At 52.0% G+C, this 24,347-nt stretch overlaps 2 protein-coding genes across 16 annotated transcripts in view; one reads left to right on the forward strand and one right to left on the reverse strand.

The window, feature by feature from the left end:
* The window catches only part of PKNOX2 (PBX/knotted 1 homeobox 2), a 274,750-nt gene that overhangs the window by 134,652 nt on the left and 115,751 nt on the right, over positions 1-24,347 (forward strand). The gene's annotated exons all lie outside the window — the stretch shown is intronic.
* The window catches only part of LOC108176820 (uncharacterized), a 29,509-nt gene continuing 5,723 nt past the window's right edge, over positions 562-24,347 (reverse strand). For 2 of the 12 annotated variants that reach the window (XR_007920320.2, XR_007920321.2), the window contains exons 2-3: positions 22,662-22,776; positions 8,279-19,357 (exon numbers count right to left, since the gene is read on the reverse strand). Coding sequence is in view for 4 of the 12 variants with exons in the window: in XM_051848304.2 (XP_051704264.1) it covers positions 5,482-5,498; positions 15,305-15,359; positions 18,176-18,292; positions 22,662-22,776 (304 nt within the window). In the remaining 8 variants the exon portion in view is untranslated. Of the gene's footprint in view, positions 5,499-8,278; positions 19,358-22,661; positions 22,777-24,347 lie in introns of those variants that run through there. The other 10 variants (XM_051848304.2, XM_051848310.2, XM_051848313.2 and 7 more) reach the window with 10 other exon arrangements.

The following is a 24,347-nucleotide window of genomic DNA, read 5'->3' on the forward strand; positions in this document are numbered from 1 at the left end:
TCTCAGAACGTTTTGAGCAGTGGAAAACTGCGTGTTAGGCAGGAAGCTGTCCCCTCAACTGAACCCTGCAGTTCACTGCCGCTGATGTTATAACAATATTTTTCTTAAATCACAAGGCTTCCGAACATCCCTGTCCTACGGAATGTGTGATTTCAGACAATTATTTCCACGTTAACTAGAGGAAATTAATGCATTTAACAGAAATACAACTGATTCCTGCTTGAAGTTGTTTTGAATATTCCTAAGGAACTAGCTATTATTGTATTTTCATTGCCACGGTATTTACGGACTCGCCCTTTTGGGCTACCACCGAGCTGTGCGTTATGCAACCCTTGACCTTATAAGGCGTATGATCCACAAGAGCTAGCATAAAAGACGTGAACCAGAGCCACGGAGGGCATTCCACGGTCGGGCGCCAGAGTGGGGTGCAGAAAAGGGGCAACTGATGCACAAACAGAAGGGAGAAGGCAGTGCTGAGGGGGGAAGCTGGGCGTGGGGAAGAAGGGAGACCCGGGGCTGGGTCACGAAGGATGTGGGAAAACAGGAGTTGGGGGCAAGTGCTGGCTGGAGAGGCGACACATGTGAGTGAGAGAGGACCATGAGCCATCCCTGCAGGGGACGTAGTGTGTGTGTCCCTGGGACACAGTGTGGTGGGATGGAGGAAGTGTGGGCTTGCAAGTAAAAGGGCCTGAGCACCACCCCTTCTTCTGCTCCCCAGCTGCTCTGTGGCCTCCGGGATGTCACTCTCACTAAGAGCCCACCTCTGCTTCTGCTCAGGGTTAGTGTCCACCTTGCATGGCTTCAGGGGGGCACACATGGTTGGAGGACCAGGACATGGTAAACTCATCAGGAGAGAGGGGCAAGAGCAGGGGAGCTTTTGGGGGTTCTGACAGAACGGTCAGATGTGATCTTGAGTTAAAGCAAAACGAGGTCTGGGACAAGGTCATGGATTTGGCAAGAAGGTGGCCTTCGACGAGGGGCCGTTCCCAAGCCTGCGCCAACACGGACGGCCCCCATCCTGGCCTCCCCGCTTTCTTGTCTGTGCTGTGGCACCCGGCTCCTGTCCGCTGATTCTTCTGTAGATGGCTATTGGCCATCCTTCCCCACTACGTCCACATGGGGCACTGCCCTGCCAAGGACGTTCAAAAGCTCTCGGAGAAACTTCTTTGCCCTTCGCCGGCTCTGGAAAGGCCAAAACCATGGTTCCAGCTGCTCAGGTCAAAGCCACTGGATCCTCCTTTCTTTCCTCTCTTTCTCTGCCCCTCCCCACCCGTGTCTTCAGGAACCTCGTCAGACCCAACTTCTCACCACCTCCTCCCGCTCTGCCCCAAGCACCATGCTCACCTGGCTGGATTCTGTGTTGGCCTCCTCCCTGCCAGTCTCCCTCCACAAAGACAATCAGATTGCCACCGAAGCCTCTGCTCCAAATCCCCCAGGAGCTCCCCAGTCCATTCAGAGGACATGTGCAAGGTCCTCTCCTGGCCACTGGCCTCTTTGCTGTGCCCCTGACACATGCCCCTTGCCTTGGGCAATCTTCCCGCAGGTGCCCACACAGGTCGCTTAAGTCTCTACTCCACTATCATCTAACCAACGAGGTCCCCCACTACCTCTGGACAACAACAAGCCCCCTGTGCCATCTTTCTGGTTTGTTTTTCTCCATGGCTTAACTACATTTGTATTTACTTGCTTATTCGTGATCTATCGCACTCAATGAGAAGTATGTCCTGCGAAGACAGGAAGTTTGCTTTGTTTACTGCTTTGAACCCAGTGACTAGAACAGTGCTGGGCACGTAGTAGGTGATTAATCAATACGAGTTGCATGAAACAGGGAAGCAACATTTACCGGGCACCTACCATGCGCAAAGTCACGTGAAACACTTTTGTTTACATCCCATCATTTCTCACAACAATCCTTGGAGTATTATCCTTCCAATTATGTAAATGAGGAGACAGAGACACTATACACAAACCAATATTTATTTATTTATTTATTTAAACTGAGAGTTCAGAATGGAGGCAGATAGCAGGGTGTGAATAAGTCATTTGACCTTAATTTTTATCCTTTCATCCATACAGTATTTCTTTAAAAAAAGATTTATTTATTTATTTGAAAGGCAGAGTTACAGAGAGGCAGAGGCAGAAAGAGAGGGGTCTTCCATCTGCTGGTTCATTCCCCAAATAGCCGCAATGTCTGGAGCTTGGCCGATCTAAAGCCAGGAACCAGGAGCTTATTCCAAGTCTCCCAAGCGGGTGCAGGGGCCCAAGCACTTGGGCCATCTTTTACTGCTTTCCTAGGCTGGAGCAGAGAGCTGGATCAGAAGTGGAGCAGCTGGGACTTAAACCAGTGCCCATACGAGATGCCGGCACTGCAGGTGGCAGCTTTATCTGCTACACCACAGTGCAGGTCCCAAATATGTTTCTTAAGCACCTAAATATGCCTGGTCATCTGAGGATTTAAAATTGATTAGAAAATAATTCTTGGTCTCCAGCCTAGAAGTGGCAATAGCCGTTTAAACAAAAGCTTAGAGCAACGTGCTAAACACTATATATCCAGTAGGAACTCATCCATCAAAAAGTTCCGGTGGGAAATGCTGAATTCTGGGGAAATCAGAGAAGGCTCCCGGAGGTTTGAATGAATCTTTACAAGGAAGTGTTAAGCATTCAAAACCAAATTGACTATCCCTAGATGGATGATAAGAACTTAGCTTAGTATATATGGGACCCTCCGTAACCTCTCCAGCCTCATCTACTACCCCCCGGCTGGGGGTCCACTACCCCCTTCATCATAAATGCAGAATTCTTGTTTCCTGCAGGCTCTATGCTATTTCCTGGCCTTGCAGGTGTTATTTCTTCACACTGCTCTCCCCCACTTCCACCCCATTTTTACTGGTTGAGGCTTAGCTTGGGGTCATTTACTCCAAAGGAGGAACCTTAGTCCTGTCCTTGATCCCATATCACCCCTCCCCCATAGATGAGCTCATTGCCATACTTCCTTTACTCTGTGCGACCTTAACCCCTCCAAGAACAGACAGTCTGTCCCACTTGTTCCTGCTGGTGTGTGACATCAGGGGACCCGTCAGCTCTGCATGTGACTGTGGGACCCAGGGAGCCAGGCTTGAGGGGAGAAGAGGTTGAGGACTGAGGAAGACCCAGGCATAGTGAGGGCTTTGGGAAGCGACTGGGGGAGCAGGCTGGCTGAATGTGCTGAAGCAGGCGAGAGCTCTAAGCCTCCAGAGCGTGGGGATAGGGAACCAGGTGGAGAAGCCCTGCATCCGAGAAGTCCAGACAGGGGCAGAGGAAGGTCTCTGCCTGGGATCCCCTCCACACTGGCCATTGGGAGATGTGGAGAGCAGAGTCCTACTGAATGGCACACCTGCGGGCCATCTTGGGTGCCAGTCTCCTGGACTGGGGCAGTCCATGTAAGCACCTCAGGGCCAGTGATCAGCCAGGGGGTGCGGGAGCATTCCCACCTCCTCAGGTGTGCACCTGAGTGGAGGACTCTTTCCAAACCCAGGCTGAGCTCAGAACAGCTGGAGGGGCTGGCCCTGACTCGAGGGAGGGTAAAACCACAACCATTACCCCTTTCTCCGAGTTCCCTCAGTTCCCTAGGAGCACACTCAACTCCAGGTCCCAAGCTCTGAGATGCTCCCAGGGCAGCCCTTAGTGCAGTGTTTGGTTGGAAATACTTGGAAAGAGTGAATGCAAGCAAAGCTGCAGGCCCGCGTTAGAAGAGGCCACACCTTGGCCTCTGACTGTGGCTCCTGACCTTCGGTGTGTCCCCAGGGCTTCCTGCAGGTGGACATGCCTGCTGGCTGGGCCCTCTTCAACCCTTTCTCAGTCCTTACTTGACCATTGGTTAGCTTGTGAGAGTCCAAGAAACCCCAGGCAGCCTTCTGCAGTTCCTGTCCTAAACCTAGATGCTGTGAGGGTGGAGCTCAGGCTGTTCACCTTCCCCTCTGGCTGCAGAATGAGGGAGCAGCGAGATGGCCCCTGGGCTCCCTCCCTGGGCAGATGGCAGACTTACAGGCCCAGGGTGAAGGGCAGGGTGGTGGAGCACAGGAGTGTTCCACTGGCGTTCAGGATGGGTGGAGTTGGGGCCTGGTGGCACCACCTACTTCAACCTTGCATTAGCTACCCAGCATCTCTGAGCCGTAGCATATTTATTGATTAAAAGGGGTTAATTTATCTGTCTTGTTGATCTCAAAGAACTGCTGGAGAATGAAAAGCTGTGTTTCACCAATGGCACTGATAGAATCTGCAGTTCTTGTCCCAAGGGCCTCCTGACTCACCCACCTAGAGAAGCAGAGAGTGAAGGGCCTTGGCATTAGAGCTAAGCCTGGATCTCTTGCATCCGCTGCTTTCTGGGGCTCTGGTTCTAGACCAGAAATGACCATGGAGCTCCCCACAAACTGTGCAGCAAACTCAGACTGACCAAGAATAGCCTGGTCTCTTCCTCCTCTCCATATTTTTTCCCCTGAGAATCCCAGGGATCTGCCTGAGAAGAGCTGGCCTTGGCCATGGAGACGGATGGCTCTCCTTCTCCACCGTGGGCTGAGACCCGGTTACCACGCAGGGTTGGGGGTGCTGTCCTCTGCTGCTTGTCCCCAGGTCTCTCCAGACGAGGGGGAGGAAGATGCTGGCGACCGTCCCACAGCTATCAGAACCCCCTCCGAGCAATGCAGCATGTGGGAGTGGGAAAGGATGGGGTGGAGGTGAGGGTGGAATGGGCTCTCCATGGAGTCTGTTCTGGAAAGAGCATAGCCATCCAGTACACTTCATCCTTTGTTGGGCTGCACCTATCAGACCAATAATAATAATAGCAATAGCAATGAGCTGTCACACATCATCTGCTTGGTGCTGCACTAAATAAGATACATGTGCTATCCAATTCAGTCCTGTCTAGAGGCATTATTATTATTATTAATTATTACTACTCTCCCCATCTTCCAGATGAGGCCATTGAGGCATAGAGAGGTTAAGCAAGTAGGAGAATCAAGACTTAAGCTCTGACATTTAGACAATCACTATTACAGGAAAAGGAATGACACATTCATGTAATGGCACTTCGGTGTGCTCTGTGTGCTTCGGGGCAGCTGGAGTGCAGGTGAGTCTGTGAGTGTGTGTGTCTGTGGGGTGGGAGAGGAGACCAGGGGAGGGTCGGCAGGAAGGGTTGGCCCTGCCTGCTGAAGCCAGGTATTGTTTATCTAATAGAACGTTCCCCCACCAACCAACCACCCCCTCCCCCCCAGATGTAAACAGGCAGAGCTCAGCATTTCATCTCCATGGGGAAACCTGAAACCTAAGCTCCCTGGACTCAGGGAGAGCTACTGGAGCCCAGAACGCGGTGTTTGGCACATGGCAGGCATGTAATATTTGTTCGATGACTCAAAGAATGGATGGACAAATAGACCTTGGAGTCAAAAGAAGAGATTTCAAGCTCCAGCGAGACTGCAGTGCATGGCCCTGGGCAAGTCTTGTCCTCTATCCCCAGCGGCCTCCTGTGGGAGACAAAGATGCTTGTTTCAGCCCCAGGCTGAAATGTGCTGTACAAGTTGAGACTCTGAGCTGGAAGGCATTGGCAGCCTCTGCCAGCCCCCAGGGCCTGAGCTGCCTCTGACCTGGGCAGCGCCGTGTGGAGTACAGGTGAGACACTGCAATCCACTGCAGGCCTGATTGAGAAAGGACCAGGGCCGTGGAGGCAGGAAAGCAGAGAGGAAGTGCCTCAGTCTGCCCTGGATGCCTCTGGAGAGTTCGGGTCCTCAGCCCGCATCCCCTCGGGGCTTTATGGGGCCAGGTTATCCTCGGCCATGGCTAGATCAGACAAAGGGTCACAAACTCTTATCCCCAAAGACACTCGGACTTCTGCATGCAAGAAAGAACGCAGCATCTGATTTCCCTTCCCACAGCTGGCAGCATGGAGTCGATATTTTGCTGCGGTGCAGACAGAGTAAAGAGAGAATACAGTGTTGAATGGTTTGGCATTATCAAGGATTTCAGCTCCCCAGGACTCCTGCATAAAGAGATGGAAATTTTAGCTGCCAGAGCCAAGAAACACACAGAAGTATATGAATTTATTACATATTATCTTTCCTTCTTCCAAACAGCCCTGGAAATGTCAAAAGATCAGCCATTGTTTCATCGTTGATTAAAAAAAAAAAAAAAAACAGTTTGGGTTTGGTGGGCTCTGGGCTTGGGCACAGGACAGGCAGCGAGAAGCCCGTGGAGAGGAAGACAGCGTGTTTTCCTGGGGCAACCTTCAGGAGGCCCCGGGCATTTTCCAAACGCTCCCTTGCTGGGTGTTACTTTCACAGATCTCATTTAAGCCAGGAAAAGCAAGCAATTCCACACTTGCTTCCACCAAATCCTCCTGGCCAGCATCTACCAAGCGTCTACTGAGCTGGAGGTTCTATGCACGGCTCGCGCTTCAGCGTCAGTGAGCTCCTTGCTGCAAGGAGTGTTTTGGTGGGGAGCTAAGAGCAGCCTTGGCTCTCAGACACAGCTCCTCTGCCTGCTTGCAGAGTCCAGAGCCACCTGGGAGGAAGTCCAGGGAGGCCTCCCAGAGGACAGGACATCAGAACTGGACCTTGAAGGATATTCTGTTGACAGAGAAGGGAAGCAAAGCACTGCAGCAAAGGGAAGAGAGACGTGGATGGCATGCATTGAACTGCCACATTTGGCCGTCAGACCCAGAAGTCAGGCCTGCAGTGGCTGGGAGGGACATGAGTTTCCCCAGGCACTGGGCATCTGTTGAATCACCCAGGCCATATCTGATCAGAGATCTGCTGTCACTTCCCTCCCTGCTAATGCAGATGTTTTCTCCATCTGTGGCCCCCTCACCACCACCTTCAGCAGGCCGTCCTGTACTGCAGCTGAGCTCACAGGCCCCAGGATGGAAGTTGGCTTCTGGCTCGATCTGTTGCTGCTCTCCTTTGGCTGGAGGGAGGCTGGCTAGAGGGGAGCTCTTGGCCATCCCCATGTTGTGGTGGGACCATGAGATCAAGGGCGTTGAGGGAGGCCATTTAAGGGTATTGGTGGATGTTCGAAAGAAGATTGTCTGTAGTTCCTCCCCGCTGCTGGCACCTGGGGGTCCCCTTCAACTCGGTGCCTGATGAAGCAGCAGGAGGCCAGGTCTTGCTGCCACCTGAGCCTGCAGGGGCACGTGGCCGGGAACGTTCACAGATTTTCCTCTTCCAACTGGACTCCGCTTCAGAGGGGCGCTCTGGATCCCTTCCTCCAAGCCCTCTCCACCTTGTTTCCCACTTGGGCCCCAGGAGTCAGAGACAAATCAGGGAATATCTGAACAGTGAGAAACCTTAGAGTTGGCAGAGCCCTTGGTCCCGCCTGGCTGTGCAGCCACAGTCTGAGCTCCCAGCCCGCCCTCTGCTCCCTGAGCTGGAACTCCACCCTGGCCCTGCAGAGCATTAAGTCTGTTGAGAGTCTCCTGCCTCAGAGCCCAGTTTCTGGCAATTCCAGGCCTCTAGACAGGAGCAGGCCACTCTGAGCCCAGGGGTCTCTGTGTCTGAGCCCTGAGGTCTGTGTATCACCAGCAGCCCTTCCTGCTGCTTCCATGCCCACTGCTAAGACCCAGGTAGAAATATTCCAGACACACAGGCAAAAGCAGCCTCTAAAACCTTAGCCCCCACTGGTAAAGAGGGACCTGAGCCTAGAAACAAATGTAGTCTGAATCCTTCACTTTTGGATTCTGTTTCTCAGTTTTCAGCACATTTTTGCATTTATTTTTCTTATGAGCTTCCAACGCACTGAGCAGGAAGCATGACAAGCATTGCATCGCTCTCACTTGTACGGAAGAGCACGGTGATATAGATTGGTGATAGGCTTGGGGTTGCACAGCTAATGGGTGACACAGCTGGCACTGAGGCCTGTCTCCAAGCCTCTTCTCATAATTCCAGTTTCCTGACACATCCCCAGTCTGGCCCCAGGCCCAGGGGAGAGAATGCAGGGTGCAGGTGGGTCCTTCTAGATTCATAGGCAGTGCCAATCTGGATGGGTGAGGGTGCCCTGGCTTAGGCTCTTCCTCCTGTGAGTCAGGCATCCACCTGATGGACTCAAAAATTCCTCCCAACCTCTATGTTACCTGGCCCCATGGCGCCATCGCATACACCCTCCTCCTTGGTCAGAAAGCCACCACTTCAACATTTCTCTTTCTGCTTTGGGGACAAGAGGCCAGAAACAGAGCACAAAGCTGCAGCAGCATCACAGAGCTGGCAAGGAGTTGGGCTGATGTGGAGGGACAGGCCCTAAGCAGATGACGCAGGAAGACACGACCCCCTCACCGCTGAAGGGCCGTTGTCCAAGGTGGCCCTATAGGCAGAACAAACACAAACGCTCAGCTCTTCATGTCCACTGCAGAACCCCGAGCCCTCATCAGTCCCCCTCGCCCCCCATAGATGCATGCTCGAGAGAGAGGCCAAACCCTCAAGGCTTTTTCAAGAATGTGGAGAAGTTACCAGAATCTGGAAGCAGCATGGGATGTGGTTGGAGCGACGCTCCATCCTCCCCAGGAGCCTCTGCAACCTGACGGCTCCAGCAAACAGTTCAGGGCCTCCCTAGAGAAGGCTGCTCAGGTAGTGCTGCCTTGAAATGGGTCCACTTGGGTAGAGACCAAGAAGAGAGGATGCCCTGGACGAGAGCCGCAGCCCCCGGGGGCCTGTCTCGCCCAGCTCTGGGCCTGAACAAATGACTTTCCGTTCCCCCTCCCTGGAAACCCTTCACTTACGGGAAGCTGGGTGTTATCTTAAGGTCTGTAAACGGCCTGCCTGCTTTTCCAGCTGGAGCTGTTCATTCAGAACAATTAGCATGCAGTTTAGAGCTGGAATGGAACATATGGCAGGGGGTCCCCAGGAGCCAGCGTGTGGCAGCCCAAGAAGGAGGGGAGCAGCCTGGGAGGCACAGGAGGGGGTGTTTGGAAAGAGGAGGGCTGCAAGCCTGCTGCCTAGTCCAGGTACACCTGCTTTCAGCATTGGAAGGAACAGAAGTGAGGCCTGGAGCAAATCCCTTCTGCACTTTAGGTTGCGAGTGCATTAAACATTCCCTGAACAGGCATGTTGGAAAGTCCCAACGCCTGGGCAGCACCCTTCTCTGGAGGTCTTCATGGCAAATAAATCCCCAGGGGTCTGTGCAGGGTGAGGGGTGGGGTTATGGAGGGTATGGCCTCGGCACGCCTGGGCCTTCATTCCTGCACTGTCTATTGGCTAAGGGGCTCCTATGAGCTGAGTTCTGTCCTGGGCATTAGAGATCTGCCAGTGAAGAAAACAAACTGCAGTCCTTGCCCAGGTAGGGTTTTCATTCGGGAATGGAGTATCAGACCTCAGTAAACAGCTGGGTGCTTGAGAGGCAGGTTAGCCTCATGAAGCCACCTGCAGGTGCAACATCCCTTATCTGAAATGCTGAGAAAGTGTTTCAGGTTTTGGATTTAAAAAACAAAAACGTGATATGTCGGAGATAAGACTCTAATCTAAACATAGAATTCATTGTGATTTTGTATCCATCTTACACAGCCTAAAAGTAATTTTATTCAGTATTCTAAGTGTTTTGAGTGCGACCCATCACATGAGGTCGGGTGTGAAAGTTTCTACTTGTGGCATCATGTCAGGGCTCAAAAGAGTTTCAGATTTTCGGGGCTGGTGTTGTGGTGCAGTAGGTTAAGCTGCTACTTGCGACACTAGCATTCCATATCGGAGCACCAATCTGAGTCCTGGCTTCTGATCCAGTTTCCTGCTCATGTACCTGGAAAGGCAGCAGAAGATGGCCCAAGTACTTGGGTCCCTAACCCCCATGTCAGAGACACAGATGGGGTTCTTGGCCCCTGGCTTCAGCTGGGCCCACACCTGGCTGTTACAACCATATTGGGAATGAACCAGCAGATGGAAAATCTGTCTCTCCTTTTCTGTGTCACTATGCCTTTCAAATAAGTGACTAAATCTTAAAAAAAAAAAAAACAAAACCTTTAAATAAGTTTTTGAACATTGCAGATTTTGGATCTGGAAATTAGAGGTGTCCAATCTATACAAGTTTGCATTTTGATCTCCTTTTTACGTAGAAGGAAATGGAAATCAAATGAGTTCTTTAAAAGCATGCTCAAGTCCTCTGAGCTATTAAAGTCTGGATTTAAATTCATCTGGCCCAGTGCCTGCGAGTACGCACTGCACCTCAGAGATGGACAAGACGCCCACCTGCACAAGCTCCAGTTAGGGTTCCGGATGGTGTGCAGGGGCAATAGACCCCCAGAGCACAAGGGCCTCTTAGTAGTGCTACTCTGGCCTCAGCCTTTTATAGCGGAATTGCTACTCTAGAGATGCAGTCTGATTGTTACAGAGCTGGAACTTGGAGGTCCAAGCTGTAGGTGAGGGTTCTTTACACCAAACCACGCTAACTTGCCTGGGTCTTCTCAGCAAGCTCACAACTGTGTTCTCAAAAAACAAGCATGCTGTTCAGCCTGCCCTTCAACCCTCTGCGCTTCAGCCACCACTCCTATAACCCACTAGCTCTCCTGTACCACCTGCCCAGCAATTTGGCATTGCTGGGGAGGGGGCCTCTGAACAGCATTGCACTCCACCCCCAGCCCACATCTGTTTTACTTCCTAAATTGTATCTATTGGTGAGGCAGAGAGACATACCCGTAGAGAAACAGGCAAACAGACACACTGATAGAGAGCTCCCATCCATTGGTTCACTCCCCAAATACCCTTAACAACCGAAGCTAGAACTAGGAGCTGGAAACCTAATCCAGGTCTCTCACATGGGAGGCAGGAACCCAGTCCCTTGAGCCATCACCACTGCCTCCCAGGGTCTGCATTAGCAGGAAGCTGGAACCCGGAGCCAGAGGCATGCTGACTCAGGACTTAGGTATCCTAACTAGTAGGCCAAGGCCCTCCCCAAACCTATGTCCTGTTGTGCTCAGAAGAATGACTGTAAACCAGGCTTTAGGTGTTTTTTTTTCGGGGTCAGAGCTGAACAACACCCTGTCTGAAAGAAACACTGCAGTAACAGCACCGGGAGTGACCACAAGGGCAGGAGGGTGGGGAGAGACGAGGCCAGTGGACGAAACGCCGTGGGTATGGGACTTCCATGGGAGCCCAGAGCTGGGGAAGAAGAGAGCTATAAATTCAGCCTCCCGAAAGAATCTTCTGGAGGTAGGAGACACAGGCTCCCTTAAAATATGTCTGAGATGAGAACCAAAGATCGTTATTTTTGAGCAAGGATATAAAATGCTAAACACTGCCTTTATTAGTCCTTTTTAAAAGCTAGGTGTAAAATACTGCCATTCCCAAGATTGTGTTTTCCCTTTTTTTCCCCTTTAATGGCAGAAATTAAAATCTCCTTAAGCCATTAGCCATCACTCCCCAAGGTGAGCCCCAGAAGCAGCTCTGCCAGAGACCCCTCCCCTCACCCGGCAGTAAGGGGCTGCCCCTCCCTCGCTCCGATTGGCCCTGAATGCCCCCTGGGCAGCAGGGGGTTGAAAGGACTGGCAAGTTTTACAGCTTGGGCCCCAGTCGACCCTGTCTCCCACCAGTTGCCAATTTGTCTGGTTGTTCCCCTCTCACAAATACCTAATGCGAAAGGTATTCTAGGGCTGGAGGGTGGCCAGGGCGGGCCTGCCCCCAGGCTGAAGGGTACAGGCTCCCAGCCTCAGGGGTTGGTCTCTGCTCCCAGGGCTGTCTCACCCCAGCTGGCTTGCCTTTCTTCTTCCCCACTCTGCCTTTCTTTCTTTTTTCTCTTTTCTTTCCATCAAAGGCTGGTGCTACCAGAGAAAAAGTTCATAAAAATGTTATGTCCACCATAAAAGCCCTAATGTGGCATTCTGCATGATCCATGCATTAACATTAACATTTCCCAGACAGTTATTGTGAGATAATGGTCCCAGCCATAATTCAGCGGTAACGTTCCTCCGAGCAAATGTTATGGAGGAATAAATGACTTGTCGAGTGTGCTGCTGCAGTGAGGGAGGGGGCCACGAATGGCTCAAAATGCAGATTCTGGGCCTGAGAGACCCCTGGCGTGGCGGAGGCGGCTCATTCTCAGTCCAGCCACGGGCTCTCTCTGAGCATCCGGGGACCAGGCCCTCGCTCCCTGCTTCCATTTCACACAAATCCCATCTTTCTCCCCAGCGCCACCTGGGAGAATTTGCCAGGAGAAAGGATTCCAGGCCTCAGGGCCATCAGGGGGCTGAGTGGGAAGAGGGGCTTTGGTATTTTAACATAATCCTCCTGACATTCCTCACCCCCTGTGGGCCCAGCACGCTCTACACTTACCTCTGTCTTGGCACTTAGCACCTTGTACTTTTATTATTTGTTTTCAAGTCTCTGTCCCCTGCCATCCCCCTGCCCAGAGTGCACCTGGGCGGCCGGCGCCGTGGCTCAATAGGCTAATCCTCCGCCTTGCTGCGCCGGCACACCGGGTTCTAATCCCGGTCAGGGCGCCAGATTCTGTCCTGGTTGCCCCCCTTCCAGGCCAGCTCTCTGCTGTGGCCAGGGAGGGCAGTGGAGGATGGCCCAAGTGCTTGGGCCCTGCATGCCATGGGAGACCAGGAGAAGTACCTGGCTCCTGCCATCAGATCAGCGCGGTGTGCCGGCCGCAGCGCGCCAGCCGCGGCAGCCATTGGAGGATGAACCAACGGCAAAGGAAGACCTTTCTCTCTGTCTCTCTCTCTCACTGTCCACTCTGCCTGTCAAAAAAAAAAAAAGAGTGCACCTGGGGAGACAGCAGTGACGGCCCAAGTAGTTGGGCCCCTGCCACCCATGTGGGAGACCTGGATGGAGCTCCAGGCTCTTGGTTTCAGCCTGGCCTAGCCCTAGCCTTTCTGGGGAGTGAACCAGTGGGTGTAAGATCTCTCTGTCTCTGTCCCTCTTCCTCTGCCTTTCAGAAAATAAATAAGTTAATTTCTCTCCTTTTTTAAGGTTCTGCCTAAAAGCAAGTACATAATGTCAAAGCTTTAATGACACGGGCCTGGGGGAAATGAGCAAGACCCAAAAAGTCAACCAGGGAGCAGAGGGGCACTCTTGAAAAGGAAGGGGGGTGTGAGCAAAGACAGAAATGATGAGAAACAGACTCCCACAAGCGTGCTTACCTTGCATCAGTGGGTGTTGAACGTGCAGTCCTGGGAGACCATTTGGCCATGAACATGGCCTGTCTTAGAATGTCCCCCACTACTGCTTCCCGGTGCTCTTCCCTGACACTTTATCACTCGTGGATCATGGCCTGGGCAGAGCCCTGCCGGCCTCACTGTTGCCCACCCAGCTGCCCCTGAGCTGCAGAAGGGTGGCACAGACACACTCTTGCTGTCCTCTGTACTTGCCCATGCCCCAAGGGAAGACTGCGCAGCACCCCCATCCCTCCAGAAATGCTAGGAGGCAGGAAGATGTCTGTGAGATGCAGAGGGGAAAGTGCCGGCCCCTCTCCAAATGCCTTATGTTGTGGCCACCACGGTGGCTCCCCAGAGTGCAGGTCCAGTGTTGCGACAGTGGCAAAGGAGATGGTGACCTCTGCAAGGTATTCAAAGGGCTCTGGGGAGGCTTCGCCCCATTCACAATCATCTTCCCCAGCCCAGGGCCTCACAATATCGCGGGGTTAACGTGGCCTGCCGTGTAGGCATCTCCAATAGGCAGGCTTTCACCCACCCCCTAACGACTGCTGGTGACAGTAGCGTCCCCATCCCCGGCGGCTCTCACTGATAGAACCTCTTCCCACGAAAGGGACACTTTTCTCCCCTCTGTCCTAGCCCTGCTCTCAGAGCAGCACCGTAAGCACCACCTTTCTCTGCTTAGTACTTCCTTAGATATTGAAGACACCAGTCCAGCCCTCCCCAGGCCTTCTGCTCTACAGGAATCCACCTCTCTGCAGCGTCCACGCCGTCCTCCACAGATGCACTGCGTGCCACCCGTGTCCCTCTCGGCACGTCCACATGCCCCTCCAGGGCGGCCCCTTCATCTGGACACCAGCCTCGTACTCACACAGGCCAAGATGACAATGACCCTTCTTTGTTTTATTTCTTCTTTTCCTGGCAAGCACATCACAGCACAGGTACCTTGACTTCTCAGTAAACTTCGCTGCTTTTATTCTAGATGAGACATTTTTAAGGCCCATCTCCCTTACTTGTGCAATTTGTGTTTCACTCTAACAGTGTACATTTATAGTTCTTTCTACTCGACATCAGCTCCTTGATTTCTGCCTGTAATTTCTGCCTCACAAGCTGTTTCTCCATCTTTCTTTTCCTTGACATATTTTTAAATTTTTAATCAACACAAAATGTATGGGGTATTGTGTGGTGTTACAATCCATGTATATATAATGTGTAATGATCAGATCTGGGTAATTAGTATATCCACCACCTCACACAATTATCATATCTCAGTGTTGGAGCATTCAAAACCTTCTCTACTAACTACTTGAAATATTCACTTAATTGTTGTCCATCGCAGTTGCCCATTTGTGCTATAGAACAGTAATGGTTGGTCCTCTCCCCAACCTCCCCCTGCACTTGTGAGCCATCCTCTCTCCATTCCTTCCTCCCCTCCACCCCTGCCAGCCTCTAGTTGCCGCCGGCAACTCTCTGCTTCAGTGAGATCAACTTTGTCATTGTCCACTGATGAGTAGGAACACGTAGTTGGGTGCCTTTCTCAGCCTCAATCCTCTCTAAACACAGGGGCTGTGCCTTCCCGTACGTGCGATGAGGAGCCTGCCTTCCACAACACCACACAGGGCATTGGTGAAGGTGCTCAACAGTGCAAAGCTGCTAGAGACCTCGCTCCAGACTGAAGCCTAATTATCACACTGACCAGGGACCTCATTAGCTAGCAGTTCACCCACCTGTTCTCCCATCCAGCTAACTCTTCTCCATTCTACCCAGGCGGTCGTGGAAGACTTTTTCATATTCCTGCTGAAATCAAGACACTCCTCTGAGTTTTCCTTATCTACTCATCTAGAGATTCCAAATTTTTAAAAGGGCAATAGAGTGAGTTTGACATAACTGTTTTTTCAAGGAAACCATTCTGCTTTGGGTCATTCTTTCACTCATAAATAATCCCATTTAGGATTTTTACTAGCAATTAATGTCAAACTTAGTGTTTTGTGGCTTCCAGAATCTGATGTTTGAATTGCTTCAGGAAAATAGGGGCAACTTTTTCCTGTTTATGTCTCTAAAATACTGTTCTTAACAGTCCACAGCCGACGGTGGTTCTACTCGCCTGTCTTTGAGTTCTTTTCCCTACCGGGAGATGCGATTTGCTGATGTCTGCAGCCTTGAGTTTATTTAAAGCTATTAGAAGCTGCTTTACCATTTCCTCACCTGTCTCAGACTTGAACCCTTTTAAAATCATCTTTCTGGCTCGATGATCATTGTCCTTGAAAAAAACAAAGCAAAGTGGGAGTTAAATCATTTGTTTCCCTTCTGTCATCTGGTAACCTCATATGTCTGCCCCAGGCTACGGCTCCCACAAACCCTTGTTTTGTTCTTTTCTTCCTCTCCATTTTGCTTCAAGTATTGCTTGTGGAGAGAGAGGGGTGAGGAGGTGTGTGGGTGTGTGCCATCCTGGTGGGGGGAGGTATTTTCAAACTCCTGTTCGCTCTGGTCTCCGACTTTCTACCATGCTTCTAACAGATTGCAGCAACTCTTTTCTACTGCTTCTTATTTATAAGCCCTTCCCCATCTTTGGACATGAGCTTTTTTAAAAAACAATTGTTTATTTGAAAGGCAGAATGACAGAGAGACAGGGAGAGACAGAAAGAGATCTTCCATCTACTGGTTCACTCTACAAATAGCCATGAAGGTAGGTGCTGTGTTAGACCAAACCCAGGAGCCTGGAACTCCAGCCAGGTTTCCCATGTGGGTGGCAGGGGTCCAGGTACTTGGACCATCTTCTCTTGTTTCCCAGGCACATTCACAGGGCAGAGCAGCCGTGGGTCTCAAACTGGCACCCTGACATGGGATGCTGATTTGCAAGCAGTGGCCTCACCTACTGCACCACAATGCCGGTCCCATGGAGCATGTGCTTTTAAATCATCACAGAGTTCATATTTGAAAATGAAAATTCATGGGGCCAGAACTGTCACATAGTGGGTAAAACCTCCACCTGCAGTGTCAGCATCCCATATGGACTCCAGTTCAGGTCCTAGCTGCTCTACTTCTGATCCAACTCCCTGCTGAGGTGCCTGAGAAAGCAGCAGAGAATAGCCCAAGTGCTTGGGCCTTTGCACCCACATAGGAGACCTGGAAGAAGCTCCTGGCTCCTGGCTTTGGACCAGCCCACCTCCGGCCATTGCGGTCATTTGAGAAGTAGACCAGCAGATGGAGGATCTCTATGTCTCTCCCTCTCTCTCTCTCTGTAACTCTACCTTTCAAATAGAGAGAGAGAGAGAGAATGATAATTCAGACAAAAATGTGCTGTCTGTTGCATTTTACATTCACCACTAGAAAGGGGTTGAACCTTACCCTCTTTTACCAGTCCTCCTTAGAAATACAGTTAACAATGAAATACAGCCATTATTTTTTGATCCCTAATTATAAAGCACCACTGTGGGTGATACAGATGGGAAAAGACTTGCCCCTGCCTTAGACACCATGGAGGAGGCAGACACACAAATGACCCTAGCCCTTGTAGAATGAGACGGAGATTAGAACAGAGGTGTGTAGGAACTGCTGCGAGAACCCACAGGGGAGAGAGACCATGTCTGATCTGAGGTTCATGTGAGGCGGCATCCAGAATGGTCGTGGAAGGGAGGTAGAATATCCGAAGTCAGAGATGCCGAGGCAGCTATACCTGCCTTGTGGAGGGCATGAAGTGAAGAAGCAAGGGTGTTTGGGAAGCAGCAGGTCATCCGGGGGCCTGGGGCAGAGTATGTCCCCAGATGCCCGTTTTCAGCTCTCTGCTCTACCCAGCGTCCCATCAGAACCTGGAGCACAGGGCATCCTCAAATCAACTCATCAGCACCTCCTCCAAACCTGCTCTGCCTCAGCCACCCATCTTCAGATGTTAAAAATTAAAATACATATAGTTATGCACATGTTTAACATAAAATATAACTATATACATGCCATTTGAACATAAACTAAAACATTTTATGTTAAAAAGACGTTAACAAAAATATGAAAAGTGTTCACTTGATAGTATACAGGTTGCATTATTGATCTTTCAGTCACATAAATATGATTGTCTTTTAAAATAGGACCTTCTAAAAAATTTAAATTGGTGAACTCCCAGGACACTGAGCACTGAGCTTAGAGTGAAAAGGTCTGAATCTGAATTTAGGATCCAGCACTTAGATTGGGCAAGTCTCTTAATCTCTCTGAGCCTTTATTTCTTTATCTGTAAAATGGGGAGATAGTGCCCATGTCCCCTCCTCACATAGCAGGAGGCATGAGGGTCAAATGAGAACATGTGGAAGGCATAGCTTTGTAGAGGGCCACATGGTACGTGGAGGTGCACCTGCTATTGGTAAGGTCTGGGACCTGGGTCTGCACACCACGGGGTAAATTCCTTTTGATGGAGCAGAGGTTTCCTGGGGATAGGGTTTGACACTCACTGCCAGTGAAGTGACTGGGAGAAGGCAGGGTTGAGAGAGAGGTACAGAGCAGGCCCGTTCTGCTTGGGGCTACAGCTAGGTGTTTCTGAGACTGCTTTGGAAGCTGTCAGAGGCCACACTGTGCACCAGGTTCTGTGGGTAGCCACCCTGCCGTGCCCCAGGGGAGAGGCTGTGGGGTGACTGGGGGCTGTTCTGTGGCACCTTTCCCACAAGCCTTCCTCTGCAGAAAGGCCGTGTGCGAATGTGGTGGGAGATGGCAGGACAGAGGTGTTTGGCTCTGCAGATAACCATGAAGGCAGATGCACCTGCACACGCCCACCTCCACCACCTATCACCGGCACTGCAGGCACTCTGGACACAAGGAAGGCAAATCCATCGACTCTGACCTCACAGGACACCCTCCAATGGGGACACATATGTCAGTGGTTACACATCAGTCGAGTGAGTGACAGAATCAAGGTGTGCACAGGATGATGGGAGCACAGAGGGAGGGGTCACTGAGTGCCTGTCCAGACAAGGCTTCCGGGGCACTTCACCTGCGCTGAGTTATTAGGGATGCATGCCAGTCCAGGCAGATTAAGCAGGAAAAGGAGTTCCAGGAAGTGAGAGTGAAACAAGGAATGTAGGAGAAACAAACCTGGGGAAGAGTGAGCAGGAGACTATGAGATCGTAGTTGGGCGTGGTTGACTTTTGGAGGCCGCCGTGGAATGTCCTGGTGATGTCCTACCTCATTCAGTTTTGCACCTGTAGTTTCCTGCCAAGTAGAATTTATTTTTCTTTTCCACTGGATTGGCAGCACCTTGAGGGCAGAACCTGGGTCTTACTCCTCTTTGTCCCCTGCCATATGTTTTTATCTTGCTCACAGACCAGGTGCTGGATGGAAACTTCGAATGCCCCAAAGATTTGTTGGTTACTCCCCATCTCTTTATCTTGGTTTCTTATGCTGTTAATGCAAATGCCTCCCAGGACAGCGTCATGGGGTAGTGCATGCTCCCCAGAGGCCAACCATGCCCTTTATGAACTGTGTGGTGTTGAGTGTATCACTTGAGCCCTCTGAATCTGTGCTAACACACTAGCCATGTGTGTCTATTCAAATAAAAATAAAATAAAAAATTCAGTTACTGGGTCACACCAGGTACCAATCAGGTGCTCTGTAGCCACGTGGTGTCTGTGGCATGGGCAGATACATCACTACTGGAAGTCCCCCTAGACAGTGCAAGGCTGATCTGCAGGTGCATGCAAGTACAAGTTCCTACCTCAGGTGGAGTGGGTGGAAAGCACTGGGCACGCTGGCTGGTCACAGGAAACCCTCAGTAAACATTGGCCATTATTACTCTGAATGAATGAGAGTATCTGAGACCTGGACTGTCCAGCATCATTTAAGAATCGTCTTGAGCCCCTTCAGACGTGAAGAGAAGGCTGGTGTCAGGGACAGTCGAGGAAGGGGCTTGAACATGCAATTTGAGAATGTAGGGTAGATGCGACAGGCAGCTCTCCAGACACCGCCCTAGAGAGGCACCTCGAGGACTTCAGCAGTGAGATGATTTTGGAGCCCTCTCTGCATGGTCACTCACTTGTGATGTCACCCTGGCCAGTTTGGGTCCTGGGCGGCAGCAGATGGGCTGGGACCTGGGGTAGGCGGAGGAGGGGGCTCTGGTTCAGAAGTCCATCTGCGTCCCCATGGCGGGGACAGCTCAGAGCGCGTGGCCAGATGGCCAGGCAGTTTCTCTTCCTGGGAGCACACTGCGTCTCTGCACGTGACTGCCCCGCTCTTGCGCCTTGCATGTCAGGGCCCCAGTGAGCAGGATCCACCCGTGACCTAGAGTCAGCATGAAGGGGAGAAGGGCTGTAGCTGGGAGGCCTGGCCAGAGGGAGCTGGTGGCTTTGGGCTTCAGCTCCTCTGGAGCTGGGCTGGATGCCACAATTGGGCACGGAAGAAGCCATGCCCACCCAGCTCGGGTCATGCTCCTGGGAGCTTCCCCGGCTCAGGGTCCATCACAGAAGCCCTCACCTTCTCCCTCGCTTCCCTGGCCTTGCCCTGCTCTGCCCTGAGCCAGACAACATCCCTGGGCCAGAAGACAGAGGGTTTTCCAGTGAGGATGACCCTTGGTCCCCACCTCAAGGACAGCCCTTGCTGGACACTGGTCAGCAGCCCCCCCAAGAGAAAGGGAAAGGATTCACTGTGGGTTAGGGAAGAGTTCTGGTTTTGGTGTAGTGAGTCTGGCCAGGGGGCTCTCGCTGCCTCCCTGTGTGGCCCAAGAGTCACGCCTCTCTGGAGTAGGCCCCCGCAAGGTCCCTACCAGCTCTTGTTTCTACCACTGCGTGTAGAAGTGGGCTGGGGGAGGAGGGGTACTGAAACCTTCTCAGAGACAAGAGGCTGCTCTCCTCCCAGCCCCTCTCTGCACCTCCCTCTCCCACCTCCTGCTCTTCTCCTCCCTCTAGGATGGATTGAGGCAGTGTGGAGAAATCCGAATAACTAATCAGAGTCCTCATTAACCCCCTGCTGGGATGCTCAAACATTCGCTTTGCTGTTTGTGAAGCAGGAAAAAAAAGCTCTCTCTGCATTAAAATTGATGTGTTATTAATCCCTGTGCTCCTGACCCGGTGGGCCACTCCGCCATCCTGCCTGGGCCCAGCAGCACGGAGCGGCTACCTTGGGCCACTTGGACTTTCTATTATTTATTGGCCCAGGGCGAAGCAGCCTCCTCACAGGGAGAAGGCTTGGCGCCGACACGGGGACAACTGTTTTGTTTTTCTCCCTGGCCCAGGCCTGCAGGAGGCCTCTGCTCAACCCCACCCCAAGGTGCAGCTGCCAGGCTGTGGTGCTGGACCAGTGGGTGTGTCTCTCTCCAGTCCTGGGAGGCCGTGGCAATCTGCCCCGTGCTTCTGATGAGCCAGCCAGGAAGCAGGCAGCTTCTGGGTCCCGTGGTGGGCTGGGCGTAGAAGGCTGCCTTAGTGTCTAGTGCAAGGGCTGACTCATTGCCAACACCTGGGACCACAGTGCGCCTGTGGCCTCCCTGAGGCTGTCACCCCTCTCCCTCCAGGGCTTAAAGCTGCTTTCTGGCCCTGCACCCTAGGCAGGCACCCTCCCATCGCACACCCTCTGCAGAAGAGCAGGAATCCATACGTATTCATTGTGTGCCTGAGCCAGTGCAGGAGCTGTGGGGATTCGAAGGCCTGTAAGGCACAGTCCCTACCCCCAAGGAAACTGCACTGTAGTTGGAGCAACAAGTCCCTCCCTGAAAGGACACTTTTGTATTAAACAGCAAGCAAAGGTAGTTAGGGAGGCAGGATGGGAGGGGAGAGGGAGGGTCCTGGTCTGTCTTCTATGCTGAGACAGAACACACGCTGGGTAATTTAACAAGGAACTGGAGCTTGTGTGGTTCACGGTTCCGGAGGCTCAGGAGTCCAGGGAAGAGGGGCCGCATTGGCAAGGATCTTCTTGCTGCACCAAAGCATCACGTAAAGATGAATGGGGGGCCGGCGCCACGGCTCACTAGGCTAATCCTCCACCTTGCGGCACCGGCACACTGGGTTCTAGTCCCGGTCGGGGCACCAGATTCTGTCCTGGTTGCCCCTCTTCCAGGCCAGCTCTCTGCTGTGGCCAGGGAGTGCAGTGGAAGATGGCCCAAGTGCTTGGGCCCTGCACCCCATGGGAGACCAGGAGAAGCACCTGGCTCCTGCCTTCGGATCAGCGCGGTGTGCCGGCCGCAGCGCACCGGCTGCAGCAGCCATTGGAGGGCGAACCAACGGCAAAGGAAGACCTTCCTCTCTGTCTCTCTCTCTCTGTCCACTCTGCCTGTTAAAATAAATAAATAAATAAATAATTTAATTAAAAAAAAAAAAAAAGATGAATGGGTAGGTGAGAGCCAGAGAGAAAAATCAGGAAGGAAACTAGAGCCACTCCTCTGTTAACAGCACAAATCCGGCTGTGAGAATGGAGTCTTTGTGTCCTCACCACCTTTTAAAGGTCCTGCCTCTTTTTTTTTGACAGAGTTAGACAGTAAGAGAGAGAGAGAGAGAGAGAGAAAGGTCTTCCTTCCATTGGTTCACCCCCCAGATGGCCACTACGGCTGCAGCTACGCCGATCTGAAGTCAGGAGCCAGGTGCTTCCTCCTGGTCTCCCACAAGGGTGCAGGGGCCCAAGGACTTGGGCCATCGTCCACTGCCTTCTCGGGCCACAGCAGAGAGCTGGACTGGAAGAGGAGCAGCCAGGACTAGAACCGGCGTCCATATGGGATGCCGGCACCGCAGGCAGAGGATTAACCAAGTGAGCCATGGCGCCGGCCCCCCCGTCCTGCCTTTTTTTTTTTTTTTTTTTTTTTTTTTTTTGACAGGCAGAGTGGACAGTGAGAGAGAGAGAGACAGAGAGAAAGGTCTTCCTTTGCTGTTGGTTCACCCTCCAATGGCGCACTGCGCTGATCCGAAGCCAGGAGCCAGGTGCTTCTCCTGGTCTCCCATGGGGTGCAGGGCCCAAGCACTTGGGCCATCCTCCACTGCACTCCCAGACCACAGCAGAGAGCTGGCCTGGAAGAGGGGCAACCGGGACAGAATCCGGCGCCCTGACCGGGCCTAGAACCTGGTGTGCCAGCGCCGCAGACGGAGGATCAGCCTATTGAGCCGCGGCCCCGACCCCGGTCCTGCCTCTTAATACCATTACAGTGGAAATTAAATTTCAACCTGAGTTTTGGAGGAGACATTCGAACCATGGAAGGGAAGGAGGGTGGGAAGGAAGATGAGGAAGGGAGGACCTAAGGAGTGGAGAAGGCTCCTGTGGGTTCTCATGAGCCTCAGGTGGTGTGGGAAGTCTGCTGCACATTGCTCATTCATGATTGACTGGTCTGGACTCTGCCCTCTTTATTGGTTGTCCTTCCACTACTATGGGTCTATCCACACCTGTAGCCTATCTTGACCTGTGAGCCACAGGCAGTGCCTGGGTCTGCGTAAACCCCATTATGTGGTGACTCTATGCAGTTGGTCCCTAAGAACAGCTTTGTAAGAAGGAGGAGAGGGAGAAAGAGCTGGGAGTGGAGGGTGAGAAGAAAGAGGGATTTATTCCTAGCCCTTACTCCCAATCACCTTCTTCTATCCCACTGAGAAAACGTCAGAGCCCGCCTTCCCACCTGACTCCGGTTGGTGAAGAGGGTTGTTCCGCCGACACTGTCGAATGCTACCAGATGCCAGGGATCCCAAGGAAGCAAAACGAGCCTGGGTTCCTGCCCATATGGAGTTTGCAGCCTAGTAGAGAAAACAGGCATTACTCAAATAATCACAAACAAATGTGTAATTACAAACCTAATTGAGTGCTCAAATGGAATTAAGAGATGTGGTGTGCCCAAGCAGCCAAGCGGGCTAGAGGTCAGTGCAGCTTTCCAGAGGAAGTGGCTCAAGCGAAGAAGAGAAAGCAAAGCAGGCCGTTTACCAACCGAAGGTGATTTCCTGCCACTTTTGGTAACCTCTCCCCTTGGGTCATATTTTACAGCTTTGAATTAAAAAAAAATACATATACGTGATTCCTGGTTCATGGTAGGTATCCAGTGAGGGTTAAATAAATACACAGATGTAGAACAACAACAAGAAAGAGCATCATCCTCCAGGAAGATGAGATAGCTTGTGCAAAGGCCCTGTGGTAGAGAGAAACCCTGTTTGAGGGAACAAAAGCCTGGGTGGATGGAGGGCAAAGGGCAAGTTAAAGGAGGCTGGAGAGGTGGGGAGGTGTGTGTGTGTGGGGGGGGGCTGCATCTGATCTTGTGGGCTGATAAGGATTCTGGTGCTGATCTCAAGAGGAACCAGTAATTTGTTTGAAACAAGGAAGGTATGGCGTTGTAGTAGAATGAGATTTGCACTTCAAAAAGATCTCTCTGGCCGTTAAGTGGAGAACAGATGGAGAGTGTCAAGAATGTTAAATGGGTCATCTTAGTCCCTTGCTGTTTCCTATCTCCCACGTTAGTGCGCTGAAGTCTATAGAATGTGCTGGAGCTGTGTGAAGGAGATGCATATCTCAGTTCTGGTCCCCAGTATTCAGCCTCAGCTAAGAACTCACAAAGCTAGACGGCCACCCTTGGGCTGGCAGCCCCCCTTTCCTAACAGCAGAGAGTCAGCCTGGCCCGGCCACGGTGTCCATCCTAAGTGCAGCCTATGGGACCCGGAGAGCAAGAGATGTGCCGCTGCCTTTGTGACACTAGATATCAGAATAGAAAGCAGCTGAGAGAATGGATTGGCAGCTGGGAGGTGGGCTGCAGGGGAGCCAGGGGAGCAGGAAGGCAGGATTACCCCCGGTGGAGCAGGCACTATAATGGCCTGTCTAGTGGGGTGTGCAGGCACAGACTCAAGCGTGCAAACTGCTGGCTGCAGGCACCTCCTCTCCATCTGAGCTAATGGCGCCTCTTCCCTTCCTTGCTTCTGCTTGCTTTGTCTCGCTTAGGGCCAGAGCCCTCCCTTTCTTCTCGCATTTCAACAAATATTAATTGATCATATTGTGCGTGTAAGGACAGTCCAGAGGTCAAAAAGTCCCCACACTGTCCTTGCCCTGAAGTGCACTGCCTCCTGGAGGGGAGTTGGAGATGGGAACCGTTAACCCATAGAAGGCAGAAGGAAATAGGCACTAAGGTGGGACGTCCATGTGCCTTGCCTTGCCTTGCCTTGCCTTGTCTCTCCTGGGACGGTCTCAACTGAAACCTGTAGCTGCTGCAATTGTGCCCTCTTTTACTCTCAAGATTATTCCAGTTTGGAAGATCAATGCTGGGGCCACCCTAACACTGTGCCACGGCTCTAAGGAAGCATTGCAGAGTAAGTAACACTGGAGCTGA

This window comes from Oryctolagus cuniculus, chromosome 1 (genome assembly GCF_964237555.1).
Source record: "Oryctolagus cuniculus chromosome 1, mOryCun1.1, whole genome shotgun sequence".
Taxonomy (NCBI): domain Eukaryota; kingdom Metazoa; phylum Chordata; class Mammalia; order Lagomorpha; family Leporidae; genus Oryctolagus; species Oryctolagus cuniculus.